Source organism: Motacilla alba, chromosome 4 (assembly GCF_015832195.1).
Source record: "Motacilla alba alba isolate MOTALB_02 chromosome 4, Motacilla_alba_V1.0_pri, whole genome shotgun sequence".
Classification (NCBI taxonomy): Eukaryota; Metazoa; Chordata; class Aves; order Passeriformes; family Motacillidae; genus Motacilla; species Motacilla alba.
Window position 1 is genome coordinate 25900239 of NC_052019.1, and position 8904 is coordinate 25909142.

The following is an 8904-nucleotide window of genomic DNA, read 5'->3' on the forward strand; positions in this document are numbered from 1 at the left end:
CTTGAACTGTGTAAACCCATATTGAGGCACAGGACCTATGCACTCCATATCTTTTAATCCCAAATTGCTTGTAAATCGTTCTCTTGGTGATGTTTGTACTGAAATGGACTTCATCTTCTTTTGAATAAACTATACAAATTCTGCAGTGTTCACAAGTCATAGACTTGATAGCTCTCTTGACAGTATTGAGTAAAAAAGAAAAAAGGCAACTAAAAAAACTCAACTAAAACTCTATTTGCAATTTGAAGTTTTCTCATTATTCATTCAATTGATGCTGGAATTTCTTTCTTGAATATTGAAATCTTTCCAGTGAAAATTTAGTGAGCTTATACCTGCACTCATATTCTAAAGCTGTAATTTTAAAAAAGGTTTTAGACATAGAACTTATTTTTACTGTCAAACACAGTTTTTCAGTTTTTATGCTTGTGACATGGTATTATGATCCTGTTTATGGAGCACTTTCGGTTTTTTGATGGGGAGATTCACAGAAATGGAAAATTGTGTTGATAAGTTAAAGAATAACTCTTGGGGAAAAGAGAGATACATTCATTAAGAATGTGGTGAAATTGTCTTGAGTTATTTCTTCAAACTAACTGTTCTCATATTTGACAGGCTGGGTTATGCCCGCATATCTCATGCTGGTTTAAGTGATTCAGAAGTCCAGATGGCCAAATTTAGAATCCCAGATCATGTGAATAGCTATGTTGACAATGACAGAATTGTCACTGATCCCAGCCAGGTTCCTGAAGACATCCATTTCAATCCCAGGTCAGTGTGTCTCATGGGAAATGAAGGGGTTGATGTACCTAGCATCTTGTAAAAAAGAAGTCTAGGAACAAAATTATTTCTAAAGTGAGAGGCACTGATCAGTACCCAACTGAGCAGAAGAGTAGAAGTCAAGAACTTCTGATTTGTAATTCCATTTTTTGATTGTTTTGGCATGTGCCCTGGGAAAATCAGTCTGTTTTGTCACAGCATAAATTGCAAGTAAATGCTCATTTCACCCAGGCAGTTTCTGAGATTGTTTGATAGGGATATTTGCCAAGTGGTGTGGTGACTCATTTGATAGATGAGGAAAGGTCTCCCATGCTTCTCAGCACTTTGGAGACTGGGCTCTTCATATACTGTTACTTGGAATATCAAATACAAGATATACATGAAATACTTTTTGCATAAGCATTTTAAAACATACCATATAATTGGAGCAAAAATTAAACAGAATGCCTGAGACAGTATATTGCACGTGTCAAGAAGGAAAAAAAAAGGACTAGGTTTAATGTAAAAGAGTAATTTATTTCTAAATTGCCATCATTTTTCCACTGGCATTGCATAAGGAAGAGATATATAGAGGAAGATATTTATTCTAGTATTAAGTATTAATAGTGGAAGAGTCATGAAGTTTGTGACAGATGCTGCCACAGAGAGAATAATTTGCAGTAATGCCTTGTTTACCACTGCTGACATGCATAATGCAGAATATATTACTTTCTCCTATACATCTGACAGTGGAGTGTACTCACTTTTTATGTACCACTCAGCCACTGGCTTCCTGTCTAAGCAGGGGTTTGCCCAGACTTTTCCACATGATGGAACTTGCCTACAGTTAGCATTCTTGTTCAAATTTTTCTCAGTTGACTTCAGCCCAGAATCTTGTCCTAATTTCTTTTGTCTGCCGATAATAATCAGAAAATGTTTACCCTATTTATTTACCTTTTAAAGTTAATGTAACTATTTATTTAACTATTTTAAAGTTAATGTATTTAACTTTTTCTGATTAACTCTACTTCTTTAGAAATACAATGGCAGTGCTCTTAAATATTACTTAGCACTGATATTTTGAATAAGTACATATTTTGAATAAGTCCATTTTACTTTTGCAAGTCTGTCTACCACAATAGTCAGTTGTCAAAACTTTCATATTTAAATTTGGTGTGAAAAATTACAATTTTCATCATAATTTGCAAAAGCAAGATGTACAGTATTTATAACAGGGTTGACTGTTTTGATACTATGGGTGTTTAAATTGTATCTCCACTAAAATCAGGACTAAAAACTTAGCTTAGAATTTAAGTAGATAAATGCAACACTCAGCTTTTTCATCTGGAGTTCCAATTATAGACTGCCTATAGCATGAGCAGAATCAATGTAATTAATTGTCTCCAGTATACTCAAAGACCTTTATTTAGCAGGAGAGGGTACATAGAACCCTATTACATTTAATAGAGTTGGGCCCTGTTTCTGAAATAAATTGCCTAGAACATTCAGAAGTGGAGTAGGGATTGTATGATTTAATTGCATGGGTTAAATAATGTTGTAATAGTATTGCTCTGTTGAATATTTTTTTTAGGTTTGGATCTTATAAAGATGGACATAATTATGTGCCTATTCATCACTTTCATATGAGCACTCCTAAATATTTTAAACAGACAAATTAGAGCAAGAAAATAAGATTATTATTCAGACCAACAAGAAAGGTTTGTCGCTTGAAACTGAATTGACAGCCAAAAAGACTACACTGTTTAAGGATGAGCAACTGCCATGCTGCACAACACTGTGAATGTCTATGTAATAGCTGGTGACTGTCTTTGTGAATGAGCTGCCATCACTGTGAGGGAGGGATGGACGCATTTCGATAAACTGGTGTATCCACGTTGGCCAGATACCTGCTTTGTATGCAATAAAGCATGGGTGGGAACTTGCTTTGGCAACAACTTTTTCAGCTTTTGTGATGGTATCATATATCATGATGTTTCAGAGTGCTATTGCTGCTACTGAAATAAAAAGATTGACCTTGGGTTTTTCAAAATAGGACTGGAACTAGTGTATTTTTTAATTGGGAGATATGCAGTAAGTATGTGTTTGAAGTGTGCACCTTTTTGACTCAAACAGTATTTATATCTGCTGCTATTCTATATTTTATTCTTAAATGAGTTTTATCACAATTTGCAGATAATTGATGTTCATAATGCTGGAGAAAAAGAGGTGACTTTTATAGACTTCATTTTATTAACTGGACATTAGACATGCCAATGCTTTTACAAAGGGAAGAGTAGAGTACCTCTGAATAAGGATGGTTATGAGACACCCACATGAACACACTGACAAAGAATTAAAAACAGTCATGCTCAACATAACAAGTTTTCTGAGAAAGGAGAAAAGTTGGTTGTAACTTTTATTTAAAATGAACCATAATAAAGGGGGAAAAAAGAGCTTTGTTTCTTTGCTAGTGCTACAGTTCAGTAGGACTAAAAAGAGGTGCTGCTTTTTTGACCTAGGCAGTTATGCCTGTTATGTCATGCACATGTAAAATGCTGTGTCTTCTCAAGGTCTCTTGCAAATGTCTTTTATATTTAGCTCCTGATCCTTCAGTATATGTGCAGAGCTTCCCCTTAACAATGAAGACATCTTCAGCATTGTCCAAAGGATATGTCCTGCTTGTGAGAAGCATGTTAGATAATTTAAGTGACACATTCAGTTTGGAAACCACATTTGTGATTTCCACAATTTTTTGGGATTTAATACTGTGTGTCTTTCCAGTCATATCCAAGCATACCATAACTGAGAGGAATAGGCTATGTTGCAGGAAAGAGGATGGATTTTTTTTTCTCTCTCTCTAATTCTTTACCATATACTTTTAAGAACAGCTTGAGCATACTCAATTTGATTGTTTCTCTATGTAAGCAAATACAGGATGGGTTTTTACCTAGGGTTTCTTGTTCTACAGAGGCAGGTAACTGCTGCCAGTACCACACTTGTCACTTTATTCTGATCACCTATCATTTTGCTCCCTTGTTTTTAGAGCTGTGTTTCTGAGAGTTAAACTGATCACTGGCCTTTGTGGACAGAGGATATCTGAAAGGCATTTTAAAGTCTCAGTGGTTATGTATTCATCATCTCAGATGTAACTGACAACTAACCAGGCATTGTTGAACTAATTTCTCACCTTTGGGTGTTTTGTGTGTCTTTACACGAACTTGTAAAGTCCCTCTGAACTTGTTCTTTGTGTGACTCCCCAGCAACACAGGATAAATGATGTTGTGGAGAGATACAAGTGATTTTCTTGCACTTTTAGCAGTTTCTTCTGCAAACCCCAGTAGCCCTTGTCTCTTCTTTCTCCCAGCTTGCAAAAGCAGCTGGCACTGGCACCAACATTGCACAGTGCTCTGAGTAGCCTCATTTATTTTCAGCATGCTCTCATGCTAGCTCTGATGCATGTCCAGCCACAGGTTTGTCTTTTCATAGTCTGTAGAACACTTAACGTTATCTTGCCACATTATTTAACATTCTCCACAGGCTAACTCTGCAAATACCTTGTAATGTGAGCAGATTACTAATGGGAAATGCAAGAAATGATACATATAAGTACAAAAAGCTTGAAAACTCCTAATTTTTTAACAATTAAAAACAGGATGAGGATATTTTTTAAGAAGCCAGACAGCATAACATGACTTGCATAACAGATCAGATTATAAATCATATATGTATTTAATCTTCAAAGTCTCTGAGCATACTTTAATGGATTTTTTACAGGATTTAGACATGCTCACCCCATTAGGAAGGTTCATGTTGACAGTGAAAAAATCTAAAGTTTGAATATTGTCTTCTTCTAAGTAGCTTGTGTAGTTTAATGTATGCAATTAGGAGCTAATATTTATTGACATTTGCATTATTTTATCAGAACAATTAAGAAAAAACATGACTATGAACTGTTTGTATACTTCTTCTACACCTGTGGTTAGAACTGGGAAGCTAAAACTAAACTTTATTTGTCCTTACATCTACACACTGATCTAATCCCTTGATGTTTAAGTGGTTCAGAAAAATTTGCATTATATATCTAAGTCACAATCATTGTTTCAAACTATGACAGAAATGTGCTAGAACAGGTCCTGCTGCAGGGGTGTGTGACTAATCTTTTAGTTTTCTAATCATACTCTCTTCATCTCAGCTTTCAGAAGAAAGTATGTTATGAAAGAAGAAGTTTGTGGATATCTTTATGCATTCAGAGATGGCATGCAAAGAAAATAATGTATAAAATAAGTAGTATTTGCTAAATGTTTGAACTTTTGCCTGAGCTAAAAGGTCTAGATTACATATACCTACTTCTAAATAATATGTATTCTATTGTACTCCAAATCCCATTCTCTGAAATTCTGTGCAGGTCTGTGGAAGTTTGTAGGAACATACAGGAAGAGGCAGCAGTACATCAGGGGCCTATCAGTGTGTATCTTGGAATAAAAAAGAACTCCAGGTAACATATATCAGAGCAACTTCTGAGAGTACTGGATTCTTCAGCAAGGTGGAGACTCCAGTCTCCTCTTACATATATATTCCTGCCTTGACTCAAGCACTGAGACTCCAGTGCTGTTACAGAGCACCCCAAAACCTGGGAGCTGCAGTTCAAACCTCTTGGGCTAAGAAAAACCTGAAATTGTTATTTCCTATTTTCAAAAACAGTGTTGCAGGTACAAGCTGAGCAGAAGTTGGACACGCCCTTTGGTTTTGAACCAGACTCGATGTTATTAAAACAAGTTGTTGCAGCTTAAGTGTACAGATAACCGGTTCCCACCTGTCTCACTGGAACAGAACACTGAGAATGTTCATGGCCTATTGTTGTGGGTTTTTAGGGTAGTTAGGATTTGGTGAAGGGAAGGAGAGATTTTGATTCTATTTCAGAAGGTTGGTTTATTATATTATTATATATATTACATTAGAAAGACTACACTATAACTATACTATAAGGAATAGAGAGAAAGATTTATCAGAAGGCGAGACAGGAATAGAAAGGAATGAATAGTAAAGTTCTGTGACTCCTAGAGAGTCCGAGAGCTGCTGCCTCCTCGATTGGCCACCAAGTAGAAACATCTCTGACTAATTAAGAAAGCACCTGCTGCATTCCACAGTAGCAGATAACAAATTGTTTACACTTGAAGCTGAGGGCTTCTCAGCTTCTCAGGAGAAGAAAATCCTAGCAAAGGGATTTTCATAAAATATCATACCTACAATGGTCCCCTGCTGATAGTGAGGGAGCTTTTGGCCCCAGAGAGGGGTGCTGCTGTTTTGATGCACCCCCGGGGTTCAGGAAGAAATTCTTAGCTGCTCTCAAGCTTGGCTGCTTAGAGTTGCCTCATGATGAATGAAGAGAATGTAAAATTTAAAACTGAAGCTGAAAAAAGCCCTGTAACTGGAATGTAAGAATTTAGGTATCAACAGCCCTGCAACATGATTTTTCTCATATATGTAAAATGACATTTGTTTGCAGGATGTTACAGAAGGACCTTTGGGCCAAAGTAATGTACCCGTAGAGCAAGTGTTAGAGAACAGACCCTTTCACTTCAACAGGAAACACAGTATGGCTCCACGGGATGGGGAGATTAAAATGAGCTGAACAGTTTTATGAGTAGTGCTTTGAAGCAGTTCGTATAATCTGCAGCTGCTGCTTTCTGCCACTTGAGGTCCTCTTTTGTCCCTCATTGGTACAGTTTGCTGATACCAAGCAGGAATAACTCACAGGTGTTAGGTTTTTTCATTGTAACTCTGAGGGTGAAAAATCTTTTCAGAAGCATTATACAAATGTGTTGATTTGGGTATCAGTTACCTCTTCATATCTGCAAATGATTTAGAACTGTGATTGCTGGGCTTCTTGTAGGCACTTTGTTCATTTTCTTACAATACCCGGCACTGTGCTTTGTTGCTGCTTTGTCTGCTTTCTTAACGTTCAGCCAATTCTTCTTTGTAATGTTTTTCTTTTCAATACAATTCTTTCCCCTCTGACTTGTAACAACACATCATGTCATGTGATGCTGGTGCCTAAAATTAACTTTCAAGCTTGCTTCTAAGCAAAGCAAGATGAATTAAAGTATTCAAGAGATACAATGGCTTTAGCAATCTGGAGTCTGATATCCTTTGGAAATAGAGTTTCCTTTTGGAAATTCTTTCTCAGACACATCTGCACTGTTTCTGATAGTGAAGAAGATACAACTAAGTAAATGGCTTCTCTTTCTCTTGTTATCCAGTATTTTTCACAGTCTACAATTAAGTTTATTTTTTAATGTGGTTGCCATTTTAGCTATCAATTAAAAAAAAAGCAAACAATGGCAGTCTTTTTCAGAAAAAAAGAAAAGAAGTCTGCCAGTTCCAAGGGTGATCTAACGGTGTGCAAACTGGCAGATGCATTTCCTGCCACTTGTCACTTCCATGGTTTGTTATTCCTCTCCTGTGCATTGATGGGAGCACTTGCACGTATGTGTAGTAAGCCAGATCTGGATATTCAGCTGGCTGGGAAAACAAACAAATAAAGAAAACTTCAAGAAGTGTAAAGAGGTTTGTTTTGTTTCGGGATTTCTTGCTGTTTGGGAGCATTGAGGATAGTCTTGCTCTTTGACCTACCTTGCTATTTAGCTGTCCGAGTGATTGCACTGGCACAAAATTAAGAATGCCAGGAGGGTTAGTATTAAGACATCAGTGGTGGAACTGCTTAAGCTGTCTCAGTCCACGCGGTGGTTCCACCCTGGCTAGATGCCAGATGCCCACCAAAGCCACTCTATCACTCCCCTGTGCAACTGGACAGGGAGAGAAAATATAATGAAAGACTTGGAGGTTGAGATAAGAACTGGGAGAGATCGTTCACCAGTTAGTGTCATGGGCAAAACAGACGACTCAGGGAACCTAAATAAATTTATTGCCAGTCAAAATCGGAGCAGGACAATGAGAATAAAACAAATCTTAGGAGCACCTTTCCCCTGCCCCTCTCTTCTTTCTGGGCTTAACTTTATCCCCAGTTTTCTGCTCCTCCCACACAGTGGCTCAGGGAAATGAGGAATGGTGGTTATGGTCAATTCATCATGTGTTGTTTCTGCTGCTACTTCGTCCTCAGGAGAGGAGTCCTTCAGCTGCTCTAGTGTGGGGTCCCTCCCACGGGAGACGGTCCTACACAAACTACTCCAAGCTGAGTTCTTCCCATAAGTTGCAGTTCCTCGTGAACTGCTCCAACGTGGGCCCCTCTCCCATGGGGTGCAGTCCTTCAGGGACAGGCTGCTCCAGCATGGATCTCCCACAGGGTCACAAGTCCTGCCAGGACCCTGCTCCAGTGTGGGCTTCTCACACCTTGCTTTTGGGCAGCTGCCTGCTGCACTGTGGGGTGCTCCAGGGGCTGTGTAGGTGGATCGCTGCAGCCTGTGGAGCTCCACGGGCTTCACCACAGTCTGCAGGGACTGCAGAACTGCAATATCAGGTCTGCCTCCTGGAGCACCTCCTCCCCCTCCTTTACTGACCCTGGTGTCTGCAGAGCTGCTTCTCTCACATCTTCTCACTGCCCCCTTCTCTGGCCACGATTACATCTGTGCATTACCTTTTTTTCCCTTCTTAAATATGTTACCACAGAGGCATTACCCCATCACTGATTTGTCTGCCTTGGAGCTGTCTGGCCTTGGCTCTGTCAGACACAGGGGAAGTTTCTGGCAGCTTCTCACAGAAGCCACTCCTGTAATCCTTCTGCTATCAGAACCTTGGCAAGCGACCCAACACAACGATTGATCAGCCATGACCTGATTGATCTGCTCTATGTAAAATGAAGCATTTCTGCATTTTATAAACTCAGGCTTTAGAAAGGAAATGCAGGCCTGATTTTGAAGCATCTGTTGGCTTGGAGACCTCCATAGACGTTAACAGTTAGTGGTAACAAAGGGGATTATTTATAACTTCTTGAGATTGGAATGAAGGTGCATGTTTTAATGGGCCTTGTTCTTATGGGGCAGGCCTTTTCTGGCTGATGCATGAATCCCCTGTTTAGCAGGCAGAAGCTAAGAAAACAGTTTATTTTATGTTTCCCTATGGATTTCTTTGCAGATCTCATTTTTAAGGGTCAGGGATTATATTTGTGCATTCAAAAATATATTGAAGTTT

General features: G+C 38.6%; 1 protein-coding gene across 5 annotated transcripts in view; it reads left to right on the forward strand.

Moving 5' to 3' along the window:
* CWH43 (cell wall biogenesis 43 C-terminal homolog) overlaps positions 1–3243 on the forward strand; it is a 30172-nt gene extending 26929 nt beyond the window's left edge. For 2 of the 5 annotated variants that reach the window (XM_038134188.1, XM_038134190.1), the window contains 2 exons: positions 613–768; positions 2348–3237. In XM_038134188.1, the coding sequence (XP_037990116.1) occupies positions 613–768; positions 2348–2435 (244 nt within the window). In that variant the 3' untranslated portion in view covers positions 2436–3237. Of the gene's footprint in view, positions 1–612; positions 769–2347 lie in introns of all 5 variants that reach the window. The other 3 variants (XM_038134186.1, XM_038134189.1, XM_038134185.1) reach the window with 3 other exon arrangements.
* The last annotated feature ends 5661 nt before the right edge of the window (positions 3244–8904 follow it).